The sequence below is a fragment of the Balaenoptera physalus genome, assembly GCF_965194825.1.
Source record: "Balaenoptera physalus genome assembly, chromosome: 3".
In the NCBI taxonomy this organism is placed as follows: domain Eukaryota; kingdom Metazoa; phylum Chordata; class Mammalia; order Artiodactyla; family Balaenopteridae; genus Balaenoptera; species Balaenoptera physalus.
Window position 1 is genome coordinate 125946068 of NC_138890.1, and position 16200 is coordinate 125962267.

General features: G+C 40.1%; 1 protein-coding gene across 3 annotated transcripts in view; it reads right to left on the bottom strand.

Moving 5' to 3' along the window:
* Window positions 1–1281: 1281 nt before the first annotated feature.
* Window positions 1282–16200, bottom strand: part of CWC27 (CWC27 spliceosome associated cyclophilin) — a 239368-nt gene continuing 224449 nt past the window's right edge. For 2 of the 3 annotated variants that reach the window (XM_082457315.1, XM_082457316.1), the window contains one exon: window positions 9958–14567. In XM_082457315.1, the coding sequence (XP_082313441.1) occupies window positions 14405–14567 (163 nt within the window). In that variant the 3' untranslated portion in view covers window positions 9958–14404. Of the gene's footprint in view, window positions 2106–9957; window positions 14568–16200 lie in introns of those variants that run through there. The other variant, XM_082457317.1, reaches the window with a different exon arrangement.

Genomic DNA, 16200 nt, shown 5'->3' on the forward strand with positions numbered 1-16200 from the left:
CTCAGTGCCCCAGCTCCCCCATCCTATGCTTGTTGTCTAGTTTATCAGGCAAATGTTAAACAGTGAATCACACTATGAACCACACCAGTGAGCAGGGTGTAGGCAAGTACCTGGAACCTGGGGATGAGTGGAGAGAGAGCTGGAGTTGGGGTCCAGGTGAGAAGCACTGGTACCCCTTGAAAATACCCACAAACACAAATTGCCCTGCTGATTTGTTTTAATCATATTACAACTTGTCACCATCTATTTTCTTTATTTCTTTCTCTCTTTCTTTCTCTTTTGCTTTTTTTCTCTCTCCGTTCTTTTTCTCGTTCTTTCTTTTTCTCCCTTCCCTCCCTCCCTTCCTCCCTCCCTCTCTCTCTCACACACACACACACACATACACACACACACACAAAACAAAGGTCTCACTAGGGTTGCTTTATGAACTTCACCAGTTTACTCAGTGCTGCATCATGTTAGATTGCCTTGGCAGGGTGAAGGGTGTTTATCTGCTTTTGATCACTGTTGGCGTCTCAGGCCTTTAAATCTTTTGACTTAGATCCGTTGTTCCACACTAGCCGCTACTGATTCTACAACCCTGGTGCTCTCTTGATTATATTTCTATGATGCCTTTTCTGCCTTTTGGGCCCAAGGGGCTGGGGATGTGGAGGAGGGTTCCTAAGCCATAATCAGCAGCTTGAGTCCCTGTGACCTGTTCGGAGCTCCTAGTAACCAGAGTCAACAACTAACTGGGTTTGGGAGATACAGCAGTGGGTTTATGTAGCTCGGGAAAGATAATCCAGTTCCAAGGCATGGGAGGAACAGATAGGGATGTTTGGTGGCTGCTAAAATCAGAGCTTCTCAAACTGGGGTTATCATCAGAATTACCCAGGAAACTTAAAAATAGAGGCTTCCAGGGGCTGGGAGTGGGGCAGACATCTGTGGTTTTCAGAGCTCTTGCGTAATTCTGACACCAGATAAGGTAGGCCCCACTGGTTTATGGCTTGGGCTCCTGTGAATCAGGGGCAGCGCTCAGCTTAGGCAACACAGCGTTTCTGGGGGTGGGGTTGGTGGTCAGAAATAATGAGGTTCTGGAGATACATTTGGCCCAGTTTTCCAAAATTAGCCTTACTGTTGGGGATGACCTTAAGACTTGGGACACAGAGCTAAAGGGATCTGGGAAGAGGACAGAAGTACCTACTTCCTGAGTGACTAGGAGGCAAAGGTTTGCAGGTGTCTAAGCCCAGGGGAAGGGCATTCGACTCAGGTCAAAGAAACACCAATCTTTTGAGGTAAACTGTATGTCCAAATTACAGATGAGGAAACCAAAGCTCAGAGAGTTTAGGTGAATCATCAGGATTCCCAGCTAGTTGGTGGCAGAGACAGAGCTTGAACTTCTGGCTGTTTGATTTCCCAGGTGTGAGTTCTTTTGATGTCATATTTCCCATTTCAGAGGCCCTTGTAGTCCCAGAAAGGAGTTAAATACAAGTTGAAGAGTTGGGGTAGTGGTGGTGAGAGAAGTTTAGGGAATGAATGATAGTCAATGCTAAAAGATGCAAAGAGCATTTATTTTAAAAACTCACATATTTGGGGTTGTTGTTTCAATTAGGTTTTTCATAGTCTGAGATTTTAGTACGTCCATGACACCTTAAAATCAACCTGAGTATTAGGTAGGGGTATAATAAACCAAATCAGTGGAACCAGAGGATGATTAGGTTCTAAATTTTATTTTAATAAATAAGTATTCATACGTTTCCAGAATCATTTAAGAGGAAGCTGGTATAATTTTGTTAATATAGCCCTGACATTTTAGCAGTGTCTCTAAAGTGCTCACCAACTTGGTTTGAGAAGAAGATTGGCAGTGACTTGGAGACCATGCCATACTTGTAACATGGGCTTGAGAGTCCAGTGAGGGAAAATTAAAGAAACTGACAAAGCACCCTTTGGAGGATGATGACAGAAATCCATGTATGAAAATAATCACACCTTGGGGATCTTGGAGGGTCTGCAAGCACTACCGATTACTCACCAGTTGTAAGATCTCCCAGCATTAATCCATCTTGGCAGTGGGAAGGATGTTACCAAATGACTGCATTGCCTGCTCGCTTCTTCCAAACTCCTGGCTGGAAAAGAAAAATGAGTGAATATTCACTTTGGACGATGGAATTGTTTCCTGTATAGGGTCTACCTCATGGAGGTCCTTCAGGCAAGTAAGCCAGGATTTGAAATTTTATTTTTCTGTTGACCACATTCCAACAAATTCTGAAGCATCTAAATCCTATCTTGGAAGCAGTTTCCTTAAAGTTTAACCAGACTCATGTCAGACCAGTGACCACCAAGGTTATTTTTTTAGCCTTATATTTTAAACGTTATGGAAATGTCAGACTTGGCCCCATCACATTGGATGAGAAGGGGGAAAAAAACTTCTTGGTTCTTGAAGGTGCCGTAACATTTTTAGGTCAATGTTTACTTAACTTCCAGCACATAAGATTATTGGAAAAAAGTGCACTTGCAGAAAAACAAAATAAAACAAATTTTTTACCCCTATTGGTGGGAGACATTTTACTTAGAAACAGTAAGGATAATGTGGGAAAGAAGGCAAGGGGAACTGCATTCAGGTGCACGCAGGTGCTAGAAGAATTCTTTGGCCACCACAGATTTTGAAATGGCTCCTCTCTTCAGGTGGTACTTGATGGGATTGTCATAAAAAAAAAAAAAGCCCCATTATTAACTAGTAAACCTCAGGAGGCACTGAGTGTCTTGGATATTTAAAGGAATGAAAGAGAGACAGAGAGAGGTAAGTGTACCATCCTAGCATATTACTAACCCTTGTCAGCAGAGAGGAGGTTTTCTTTGAAGACAGGCACTAAACACATTTTCACATTATACCTACAGAGAGGGTTCACCCAGGAGCCAAAGGCAGGTTATGGACCACATCAGAATGTCATCCAGGAACACGATCTTCTCTCAGCTCAGCAGGTCATGAGGACCTCATTCTTAAACCTGGGACTATCAGCAGCCTGTGGAGAGACACTTTGGCTACTCACACAGCTCACAGGCCTGGGAAGAGTGTCTTTGTTCTACATCTTACTGGGTGGCCATTGAATTGGAAGCCTGGTGAAGAACCATTTTCTTCAAAGCGCTGCAGACGGTTGGGGGCCAGAGGCAGAGGGCTGTGGTCCTGGGCAGTGGTGCTCAGAAGTCTGCTTAGTTATTGGAGAGTCTGAACTTCCAGACAGACCTACTTCCTGAACAAGCCATGGGCCGCTGCAGGTGACGTGGAACATCAGATGGCCCAAGTCATAGATTACTGTCTTGTCACTAAATCTACTGGCCTGTGCCCCAAGTTTTACAGGAAAACCAGTATTTGCTGTGGGAAACAGTGAGGTGGTACAGGCTAAGTCATGTGGAACAGGCAGCACTTTTAGCTTCCACCTGTTAAATGCCTTGGCTCCAAAGGCCATTTTATCTCAGGAAGTATTGACCAGATTCCTCAGAGCTACAGCCTAAGAACAGAGTCCACAGAAAAGAGAAGCAGGACAAGAATTGCTGGTAGGAAAGGGAGAGTCAGGATTATGAGGTGGGAGGAGAGAGTTCCAAGAAGGCAGTGTTACCGGCCCCCCCGTCTAGTCAGGCCCCAGCAAGGGTCCTCCCGCCCAGTGTTGCTTGAGCCCGTAGAAGGAGACCAAGTTCGGTTCAGAAGCGAAGGAAAGCTTTCTTCTTTCATCAGAGGATGGAGAGGTGGACGCTTGGGCTCTAGAGCGCAGGCTGTGGGCGGGGCTGCTTTATGGGGATCTCGTCAGCGGGGAGGGGAGGGGGCGGGGTTCTCACCCCCGGGAGCAGCTGTGGCTCAGGCTCCAGATCGCAGTGCCTGGTGCAGCTTCTCGGGTCATGGCCCGCTGCCGCCATCTTGAATTGAGGTGTTGTGTGCAGTGCTTCTCCACGCAGCTCACCAAGCTGGGGTGTTAGCACAGCGCTGGTTCTGCGCTGGGAACTCTAATCCGATGTGTTAGGTGCAAGGCCTCTGCATACAACCCCCTGCAGGCAAGGAAACTAGACTAAGCACAAAATAAGAGGTTAGACCTTATCACCTGGATTCCGTCTTATATTTTCCAGGGACCCCAGTGGGCTTTAGATTTGAGTTTGGCTGGAAGAATATCATGGATGATCTTCGAGAAAGCAGTTTTATAGAGTCTCTGCAGGACTCTAGAGCCTTTGGGCTGGGCTTGCGAATGGAGAGGGCTGACAGTGAAGGGGGTGAGAGAAAGGGCTGTCACGCATAGCCGTGCTGTTGAGCTCTGCACAAGGGCACCACGTCTCGGGGGATGTAATTCACATCATAAGCAATATAGGTTTGACATTTGTTATGGTGATTTTTCCTGCAGATGTGATAAAGTGTCTTGTTCAAAGAAACTCAGTATGTTATCACAGTTTTCTGACATATGGAAGTAAAGTGTTTTGAGGAATGGGTGCCTTTTTCTAATTCACACAGAGGCACCAAATGGGCTAGCAATGGCCCTGAGGAAAAAAGCACGGTACTGGAAGCCATTGTATACCATAAATGATATTAAAGCAGTAGACTCAATGAAATACTCTAAAAAGAATTTGTTTATTTCTTACCCTTATCAATACTGTGGTTAAGATGGAGGCATTGAAGGTTAGTACTTTTATGTGGAGGATAAAAGAGGATCATTGGAAATGAATCTTTCTCTTTGTTTTAACCTGTATCAGAATGCAAGGACTTTTTATGTTCTGAAAACTCCTAAGGGTTTTCTTTTGCAATCCTAGCTTGTCCTAACTCCCTCCCACTAGGGCATGAGACCATTTCCCATGGTTGCTAGATGAGATTTGAAAGTGGCAGGAGAATGGAAAGTGGGAAAGAATCACTACTCAAGTCAAAACCACTTGGGTTACATGTGAAACCCTTGATTGTTTCAAAAGCAGCATTCAAAGCACAATAAAAGTAAGTTTGACTTTTAATCGTTACACCTTAGGTAATGAAGGGCCTCTAATAAAATTCTCCCAATTTATTCTTTTTCCTGTATCCTTGGGAAAAGATTTAGGTGAGTGAGTTGAGTTTAAGGCAAATGGAGCCATAGCACCAGGAAAAAAAAAAAATCCACTAATCTTTCTTGTAGTAGAGTTAGTACTGCCAAAAAAGGGGTACCTAAGCGATTATATGTAGAGAACAAACACTCTAATCTTGATGTTATGATGGGGGACATTTCACTGATTAACTTTTTGAATAACTAGTTTGCTATCTACTAACTTTGAAGTATTTCTTACAAAAAGATGGCTGTGGGAAGGTTATATTCAAACACACCTGGATAAATCACCCATTGTTTCAGTGAACCCAACTGTTTTTTCTATCTGATAAATAAGTGACTCACTTAGCCTTGGAGCACTAGAAAGACTTACCAAGATCATTAATTACATTTTCCCATCATGTAAACATTTGTGTCCGGGAAGGGCTGTAGTGGGCAGTGCTGTGAATTGAGAACAGACAAGCTGTCCTATTTGTCTTCTGGGCTTCTAGGTTGACGGCATAGGTGTGCTTGACTTTATGCAGTTTCTATGAAAAATTCTGCATATCAAAGAACACAGTGAATTTACGTAGGAGCTTATTACTTAAAGGAAAGATTAAGGGATGTGTAAGAAAAAAAAATTTATATCTGTTTTACCATTTTAGATTTGCATTTCCAATGGATGCTTTTCATTCTGTAGCTTTCCGCTTTAGGGCAGGATCTAAGTCTGATTTTCAGAAAACAGTCATCAGAATTAGTTGGGGGAGCTTGTTAAAAATCAAACAGAAAAACCAACAGATTCTTGGGCTCCCACCCCAGATCAACAGACTTGTCATTTCTGAGGCCTGGGAAACTGATTTTAACAAGTTTCCTGACCCCTCCACCTCCCCCAGGGTGATATGGAACACGTTATATATTTATGGTCTCACATTCTGTGTTGTTTCTCTGGTGGGGGTAAGGGGAAGGGGGGGGGGAGAGAGAGAGGGAAAGAGAGAGAGAGAGGGGAAGAGAGAGAGAGAGAGATTGATTGATCCTCAGTTTTGTTCCAAACCATGAACAAAGAGAGTAACCTCTGTTGAAGGTTCCTTCCCTCCTGAAATGAACAAGGAAGCGGTTGAAGAAACCCCGACTGTGTCTGTAAAGGGCACACAACTGGTTGTGTGGGCTGATAAGCCTGGGGCTGAAAATATTTGAAAATGCAAATTTGCAAAACGATGACTTGCATGGATATTTAGAATTTTTTTTAATAAGTGGGAGCACACTATTTTAGTTCAAATCCTAGTAAATTAGAATTTGTGACTATTTATAAATAAATATAAACTCGATTCTTGTCTAATAAGATATTTGGAATTTTAAAAAAATCTGCAAAATATCCAAGCCAAGAGTTGAACATTCCAAGGTTTCATAAATGAAGGATTTAAAAAAATATGTAAATTCTTGAATTCGACCATTAATTGTGCCTGTTAACAGGCTTTTATAATGCTAACTAGGTAATATAGGTACTATATAATTTCTCTTAATCTCATCTAATTTATTCATACCCCTATACATCTTAGTTTACATTATATGCTGTGTAAAAGCAAATGTCATTACAATATTGTCTTTTTAGACTTTTCACTGAAGCTGTGTCTATCTGACAATCTGAATCTAGCATTCTCAACCCCTTCATGAAATTGGACTTGAAGGGAAATCAACTTAGGTGGCTAAAATGAATAGGAAACCTTTCATGAGAGTTGTGTTTGTGGTCTCCCAAGTTCCCCCTGCCTGTGGGCCTGGCTCTGGACTCTGGATGGAGGTTGAGGGGAGGGGTCTCCTGGGGATTCCTTCTTGGTTTACTACTGTGGTGAGGCTGACGGCAGCTGCTTTCCCAGGCCTGGAGGCTTCCAACCTTGGGGTGATGTGCAGTTGCACTCCCTTGTCTAGCCCATCATGACTTCCTGTTCTTTTTCTGTAATGTTTTTCAGATCCGTTCCTTCCTGTTGCTTTCCCAAGCCTGATTCTGGTCCCGGCTCTAATTACCTCACACACACCTGCGCTCTACTCACATCCTCTTTCCTGTCTACAACTTTTCCTCTCACCATATTTTTTTCCCACGTAGTTGTTAGAATCCTCTTCCTTAAGCATCATTTCCATCACACTCCTCCTCCAGCAGCTTCCAACTGCATCAAATCCAAGCTCCAGGTCCCCTCTCATTGCCTGGACCATTATCTCCTTTATAGCTGGACTCCACTCCAGCCAAGCAAACGTCCTGACACTGTCTATACAATGCTACAACATATAGTTAATTCAGTCAACTCTGTCAGATCTTCAGTTAATCATCTGGATGTTTTGTCTACAAGACGCCAAACATCTGGATTGACTGAAGAAATCTACTATGTTGATGGAGGTTTTTTTTTTTTAAACTCAGTTGACCAGATGTTTTGGCATTATGCAGACACATCACTGTCTCCTACATTTGTCTTAATGGCTTGTCGGTATAACGTTCTCTTCACCTGGAACAGGACCTGTCTCCTCGATGCCATGTTCTCCCTTCCTTCCAAATTATGGTCAGAATTCCCTTCGCCACAAAGCAGTTCTAGATTAATCACACTAAACCACAATGTTGGTTCCTTCTAGCACTCACTCAGTTTTTACATATATAATTCTTTTCAACTGAAATCACCGTGCTGTCTTTTTATTTTGGGGTGTTAGCCTCCTTCTCTACCTACTGGATTATAAACTCTATAGGTATATTAGAGGTGTATTGTAAAACAATCTGGTTTGTGTAGCAAGAGGCATGGTAGTCTAGTGATCAGCTGAAACTCTGGATTCAGTCTTGTTTTAAATTCTAGCTGCTTTGCTTCCTGTGTGACCTGGACAAATTACTTAACTTTGCTAAGCCTCAAGTCTCCTCCTCATTTGTAAAATGGAGATAATAATAGAGCCTACCTCATAGAGTTGTTTATGAGGATTAAAAGGATTAATACAGATAAAGTGCTTAGAAGAGTGTCTGGCATAAAGTAAGTATATGTTAAATGTTAGCTCCTATCATTATAAGCTTTGTAAAAGCTTGGTTTTCTTGTTTATTCCTTCTTTAGTCTGTGACAGCTAGGTAGGTAAGGCAGCAGATATTGTTCCCATGTGAGAGAGGAGAAAACTGATATTAAGAGGTTATATAGTTTTTCTGTTAAAGCAGTTGCATGTCTGAAGCCTTATAGCCTTGCATTCTACACATTGCATGTTGGCCCTCAGTTCTTTCTAGTCTCAGGAATAGAATATTGCTTTCTATAAAGAGCACGTACTCAAGGAAGCCATATAGGTGTAAATGTGTTTTCCTACCGACCAGAGGTTTTCCCAAAATGGTCTTTGGATCTGTGCCCACCTGTGACAAAGTGTCTTATGTTAAAATGAGAAAAAGACAATGTAGTAAGGTTTTCCTAAGGCTAAATTTATTCAAATGTTAGAGCTGTTTCTGAACTGAAGTTATATCCTTCCTTCATTTTTAGTGTAAAAATGTCCTAACTTTATGAAATGATGGTAATATTAAGTGATAAAATATGGAATATCACTATATTGGATCCTGTTTTTTCGCAGGGGGGATATACTGGTTTATTTATTCATTCAACAAATATTTATTAAGTGTCTACTCTTTGCTAGGCATGGTTCTAGGCACTGGATCAACAGTAAACAAAACTGACAAAAATCCTTGTCCTCGTGGAGGGCATTCTATGGTGGGAGGTGAATGACAAACAATAAGTAATTAACATCTGTAAGGCTCGGTTTCCTCATCTGTAAAATGGTAACAAGGGGTCTGTACCTACTTCATAGGGTTGTTTGCAAGAGTTTAATAAGTTAATAAGGCAGAGTGCTTAGGAGTTCATAGTGCCATTGAATATAACTAGAGAGGGAGATTGAGAGGGACTGAGAATGTGGGGTGGGGATGGGCTGCAATTTTAAAGTAGAGTGGTTACTGTAGGCCTTATGGAGAAAGGGCCATTTGAGCAGACTTGAAGGAGGTGCGGGAGTCGGCCATTTGGACCCCTGGTGGACGAGTATTCCAGGTAGAGGAACTGGCCAGTGCAGAGCACCTGAGATGGACCACACCTAGCTCATCTGATGAAGCGCTGGACAGTTGGTGTGGCTAGTACAGTGAGTGACGGGGAGTGTAGTAAGGGAGGAGGTCAGAGATTGAGGGGCGGGTGTGGTGATTATCTAGAGCCTCATAGGCCGTTGTGAAGATGTGGGCTATTACTGTGAACGAAATGGGGAGCCATTGAAGGGTTTTGAGCAGAGAAGTATAACAATGTGATTTATGTTTTAAGAGGTTTCACTTGGCTGCTATGTTGTTAATAAATTTAGGGAAATAAGCGTGAAAGCAGGGAGACTGGTTATGGTGCTTTTATAAATAGTAGTCCACATGAAAGTTGATGGTCCTTTTGACCAGGGTGGTAGCAGTGGGAAGTGATAAATAATGGTGAAATTCTGGATATATTTCAAAGGTAGAGCCAACAGATTATCATAACAGACTGGATATAGGGTGTGAGATGAAGACTGGAATCCAAACTATTTGGCCTGAGTAACTAGAAAAGTGGCATTGCCAATAGGGAAGATGGGGAAAAGTGCAGGTGAAGCAGGTCTGGTGGAGGAAGGGCTAGGACGTGTAGGTGAGTTCAGTTTTGGACATGTCAGGTTTGATGGGACATGAAATCCACACGATGGACATTAGGAAACTTCACTCTGAAATGGACCTAAGCCTCACAAAATAACATGTATAACTTTTCTAAATTAATTCAAAAATCACTTGTTGAATTCTTTAGTTGCTTGGGAGATAGTACCCATTCTTAGTCTATTCATTTACACCAATAATATAGTAAAAGTTTAGAACAGAGATAAAGTGGTCACATTCCTCTTACCCTAAATAAAATATTTCCTCAAAAATTGCAAATTAAAGAACAATTTACTCACATCATACAAAAAAGAGGTAATTCACAAATTTAAAATTTATTCATAACCATTGAGAACTAGCCATAGAATATATACTACTCTAGTCATTTATTTTCTATACATGATGCCCTTCATTTCAAATATATTGTTATTAAAACAACTGAATAATAAAGCTCCAACTAGATTAGTCAGAAAATAAATGGGAAAGTCACTTAAGAGTTTTCTGCTCTCAAAATTATCCTGATTATTAAAAAGTTCTGGAACTGCAGCAACGATTATCATTTCTGGCATCATGGAATGAGAAAATAACAATTTTCTAAAAGAGAAAGAACACCTTCCTTTTGACTGGTGCTGTGCAGAAAGCCTCCCGAAGATGTTGTTGCTGATCAAGTAACATGAATTAATATCATGATCTAAACTTAAAGGAATAATCCCCAGCAGATGTGGAAGAGAGAGACCAGATTCCTGTCTGCATTTCACTTAGAAGCCAGTCTTCCCTCCAGGTAGGATTCTCCATCCCTAACCCAAAATATCTTCCAAAAAAATATAAATGATGGATTTGTACATTATCACTTAGAGAGAATAATTCAAATAACTATAATTACATTTCCTTCCTTTCTCCCCCCTCTTTTTTTTTCTGTGAGATTTGGACTAAACTGAGGCAAAAAGATGAGCAGAGGGAAAAATAAATGTGAGCCAAGTGACTTTGGAAAACTCCCTCAACAGAGAATCTAAAGGTACAGACTAGTCATAAAAAGCATAGGGTGCAGATGTTGCTACAATTTAGAACTTCACCAAATTGTCTGAAGTAATCACATAAAAGAGAAATACTCTTGAAGGTTATCATCTTGGAAAAAGGTTAAAAACCTTTGTGAGTTCTTTAGTGCCAGTGCAAGAGTTACTACATAAGCTTTTAGCTAGCAATGAAACAGAATGGGAAAAATAACCAGTTGCATCCTGGAGCTACCTTTGGTGGCTTGAAATCAGCCATGGTCAGAGTATTTACACCACAGAAGTCAGCAAATGATGCAAATCAGGGCTTTTCTTGCTTTCTGTTTTTTTAGGGAGCCAATTTAGCTGTGCACCACTGAAAACTCTGCACAGGGATTAGCACGACCCTTAGCACCTGTGACAAAGATGTTCGAGTATATATAGCTTTGTCAAGGAAGATTTGGGGGAATAGATGAGTATTCTTTCTACAAGCAGGGGACTTCTAATACCCATCTTAGTAAGATTTGGTGTTTTATTTCTCTAGGAATTCAGATTTCATCGAATCCTTATTAGAAAGGATTTCTCTAAAATATGGCTCCTGTTTCACCTCTCTTCATTAAAAGCTAAAAGGAAGGAGATAAAATATATGTGCGACAGGAAAACCTCCTGGTTTCTAGTAAGCAGAAGTGGTACCCCATGATAAACTGTATAGAGTCACTGGAAAGGAGTCAAAGCCATAGAGAAACCAGACCTGCTTTTTTTTTTTTTTTTTTTTTTTTTGTGAATGACGGTGTTAAAGAATGTAACCCCTCTTAACTTCTCTACACCCCGTACATACAAATTGCTTATACTGATACAACCCTCAATGGTAACTCACTTCACACATCCATTTTCTTTCTTGTTATCGCCAAGATTAAACAGCATGTTGGGGCAATATTCTGCATTTATCTAACCTTTTCCATTCAGGCCACAGTGATACAACAGCACAGGTTTATGTACCTCACACGTCAGATCCTATCAAGAGACTTGGTAGTGACAGTTTGATAAGGACACCATAGCTTATTGAACTTGTTCTAAAAACAACAGCAGCAAACCACTCATCTCCTCACACTTTTTAATGACCTTTTTCTATGGTGTCCCCATTTTTAGATGCAGCAGATGCATTACTGACTGCGTGGCCACAGAGCATACAGAGAGCTGAGGGCATGTGATAATGTGTGTTTTGATATTATACCATTAAAAATTCTAGAGCGATCTGCATTTCTTCAATTACCTATTGAGAAAGGAGAGGTCTAGAGTTAATTTTAACTTTCACCTCGCTGACAGCTTCAACCAAAGTGAAAAAATGGCTTGTCAGAAAATGAGAAAAAAAAAATTGCCAGGAGTTGCTTTTCTCTCTGTTCTCCACAATGCCCAGCATCACCACAGATAACAAAGGAGAAGGCTACCGGACTTAACTGTTTCAGGATAACATCCCTAGGGCAAGTACGTAGAGAAAAATAAATCCAAATAAATATAAAATTAGAATGAACTATACAGGCTAATTTTCTTACATGTTTTCTCTTTTTTTGGTCTTTGAACTCATTTTATTTCTTTTTTGCAATTCACATGGCCCAAAAACGTTCCTGTGACGTTTCCAAAGATTTTACTATAAGCACATTTAATACTATATATGACAGATAATTTAACCATGTTAAGCTTTTAAAAAATTGTTATTGCTATTATTCAGTTAAATTCAAAATGAGTTTTATTATCATGGTGGAATTCTGGTAAGATGCTAATCTCTGTAGAATGTCACATCTTTCTGCTCCTTGCAGTTTAAAGCAGGATGAGGAGCATTCAGCCAACCTGTTTTCATTTTGTCATTCAGTTATCTTTTTAAACCTATAAATACTAGTTTTCTGGTTGTGCCCTAGAGGCCTGTGGTTCCCTCTGTTTTAGGGATAAAACCACACTGTTTTAGGTGGACACAGTCTTGGAGGAATGGTAGAGAAACCTATGGGGTACTTCAATACAAATAGATCTAGTGGTAATACTTTTCGTAACACCAACAGAGACTTTGTGAGTTTAGAAAACAACATTTTGCTTTGTGAACATCTGTAATACAATTGATATTGCAGCGGTGAGGGAAAGATAGGGCACATTTCCAAACACTGGCTTATTTTTTGGTGGCTTAGCATCTGTTCCCCAGAACACCTTTATCATATCCCTCTCTTCCTCTTTGGAACTTTCTCCTACTTCTGAAGCAAAAAAGAAAGGGGGTGTCCTTCTATCTTCTCACCTCAGGTTCTAGATATGATCATAAAGAACAAATTATGAAATATTTCAGGCATACCAAAATGTAAAGAGAATAATATAATGAGGCTTGACTACCCAACATCTATCTTAAGAAATAAAACAATTACAAACACAAGTGAAGTCCCCTGTGTACTCCTTCTGCCTCCTCAGAGGTAACCACTAGTTTTTATGTTTTTATACTTTTGCTACATGTATACATCCATAAACAATATACAATGGTGAGTTGTGTGTTTTAAATTTTTATATAGGAGGTTGCCTATTCCTCACATTATTTTTAAGATAAACTAATACATACAACTCTGGTTTATTAATCTTCACCGCTTACAAAGTATTCCATAGCATGGATGTATAATAACTTATTTATCCACTCTTTGGTTGATGCTTCAATGTATATTTAGTACAGGTCCCCTTGAGCAATGTGTGAGAATTTCTTTAGGCAACAGACCTAGGATTAGAAATTTTGGATCACTGGATATGAACATTTTTAACTTCACTAGATATTGCCAGTCTCCAAAGATTGGATCACCAGCAGTGAAGCCAGCAGTCTGTTTAACAAGCCCTCTATGATCAAAGTTTCAGATTCATTAGTCTGGTGAGGTTTTACTAGGTAACTGGAAGTTAACCTGTGGTATAATCTTGGCATTCAGATTCTAGAAAACACTGACTAAATAGTACAGATAATATATAGTAAATAACCAGCATGACTGATTGTCATAAAAGGCTAAATTCTTAATGAGTTCTATTGCCAGGATGGGACCTCTGCATGTGCTCCTGCCGTTGCTGTGCTGAGAAGGGCAGAGGAGTGAGCAGGTAGCCTGGGGTCAGGCCAGTGTGTGCAATAAGGTTGGCTGACATTACTTAGTGTTATTGTCTTGACTGCATCAATTAAACCCAGGCATTGGCCTAGACGCAGGCGTGAACATTCACTTAGGGGTTCCTTAAGATTTAAGGCTATTGAGTCTTACTGATTTGGCTATTTTTAGATATTTATATGCAAAACAAACCCATCAATCTTTATATTACATAATTTAAAAATCATATTTCAAAGTTAGTGCTGTGGTAACAGAATGCCAAAGAGGTTTCCCTTAAATATTCTTTCTGTAAAGATGTCTTATAAAAAATCTCGAAAAGGAAGCCTTCACATATTTTAGGGTAAAAAGATACAAACAGATTTGTACATTCTGCAAATGGTTAACATGTAAACTAGAAGGAAAGTGACTTTATTTCAGATTTAGCAATATAAAAGCTCAACTAGGGGAAAAAAAACATGTACCAGTAACCAAAAGCATTTGCTTACATCATTCCACAATTTACATAACAAGATAATTGTTTTTCAAAACCAGACAACAAGTTCAAAAATGCTTCTTTTCACACCCTTAAGTGATGCTGTTGGGAACAATGGCTGTCTTAAGGCCATTTATTGCAGGCACATTTCCAGCTAGTTCTGGTTTATCATTACTCTCATTTTATCTTCTTTCTTTTTTCTCTCTCATCAGCTTTTTGCTTTCTTCCCTTCTTCTTTTATTCACTGGATTCCGAGGATCATAGATTTCAAACGTGTCTGAATCTTGCATGCTTGCATCTTTCACTTTTCTGCTTTTATCCTCAAACTGAAGTACATGCGACATCCTAAAGTGGGAGAGAGATGGTTCACTGATTTTTGCATGAGAACTGAAAGTAGAAATTCTACACTACACTTGTTTTGGCATGATGAACCAAAAGGGTACAAAACACCAAGATGGGTTTATTGTTTACTGGTGCTTATACCACATGGAAGCCAACTTCTCAGAAAACACTTAAATTTGAAAAACATGTCTGGAGTTTGTTTTGTTGGTTTGTATTTCTAGTAGTGAGTCTCTTTGCTTCAGACTTCACTCGAGGTTCCTTTCCTGATGGGAGGTTAAAAGTGTTCTACCCAGAAGTCTTCCTTCAACTAAACTCAGAGAACATTCTTCCAGCTTCCTTTAAAGAGCACACTCAGCCAGGTTGCAGAGCAAAACTCCCGACATTAAACCAGCCCTATCTGGTTTTGTTTTGTTTTGTTTTCAGTAGTTAAACGGGTCAAGTAGGGAATGTGTTCAGAAAATTCCTGTTCAAATGCTGTTATGAATCCCTTTTCTGGGGAATTGCTGAGTTTAAAAAATTTTTTGTACAAAAAGAAACTGAGCTTTTGGCACGGCTCCATGGACTAATTTCCTCCTCCTACTGTTGATTACAGCAAATCTAACCACCCTGCTTTCCTACTTTATCAAATGCTTACTGGTCTTAAGGTCTCAACATGTGCTTGAATCCTAAGTGGTTGTAAGCTGGCTATGCTTAGCAGCAGAGAAATATGTAAGTGATTAGCTCTGCCCCCCATTAAGAGGTGCCGGGAATAAATAGGGAGGTCCCAAAACCAGATTCTAGGGCAGGTGAATGAATTTGGAAAGAGGAAAGTTCAGTTTTTATATATAAACAAAACTACTAAGGCTTTCCCCACTAAATATTTAAGCAGTTTTAAAAACAGGCGCACCCAACACTTTATCACAGCAGATGGGGGTAAACTGCCTGAAAGGTTAACACTCCCCACATGTCAGTTGTAACTTGCAGATGAAACCCACATATTACAGTGATTTCTGTTTCCCTATATGAGCAGAGATTGGGCAGTATGTACTAGCAGAGATTCCCCTACCCTTTCTTCCTGCAGTACCACAAATGCGGAGGGAAGTTTACTTTTGTTAAAAATTCCCATGGATATACTTAGATTTTGAAGAATCCTAAAAAGATTTTGTGAGGGAAATGAAATGTTACATTATTAATGATACTACAATTGCACAGAGTTCAGTAGGGTTGACTGTTCACCAGGTTGACAAGTTTTATCTTACCACCTCTTCCTTCCCAGAAACCTCATTAGAATGCAATGAGTATGAGTGATATTATTATGTGGATGAACTAGAGTCTACTTTTATTTACTGAGGTAAAGCACATTTGCCTTTCTATACTTTATTATTAATAATATATTATTTGCATCAGATTTCATAACATGCAATATCACACATGAGAACTGCTGACTTTTTATACTTCCATGGATTTAACCTTGGAAACAACCTCATTTAGAAAGTGCAGCATAGGATTATTGCTTATTTAGATGGAGTACTCAGAGTCTGATTTTCTTGTGCTTTCAATTTTCTACACTGTTTGAGTATTAGCATCTGAGAATAAAACAATCCTCAACTCCTAGCAAAAGGATAATTATTCTCCAGCCATGGTAGCAAGTGACCAC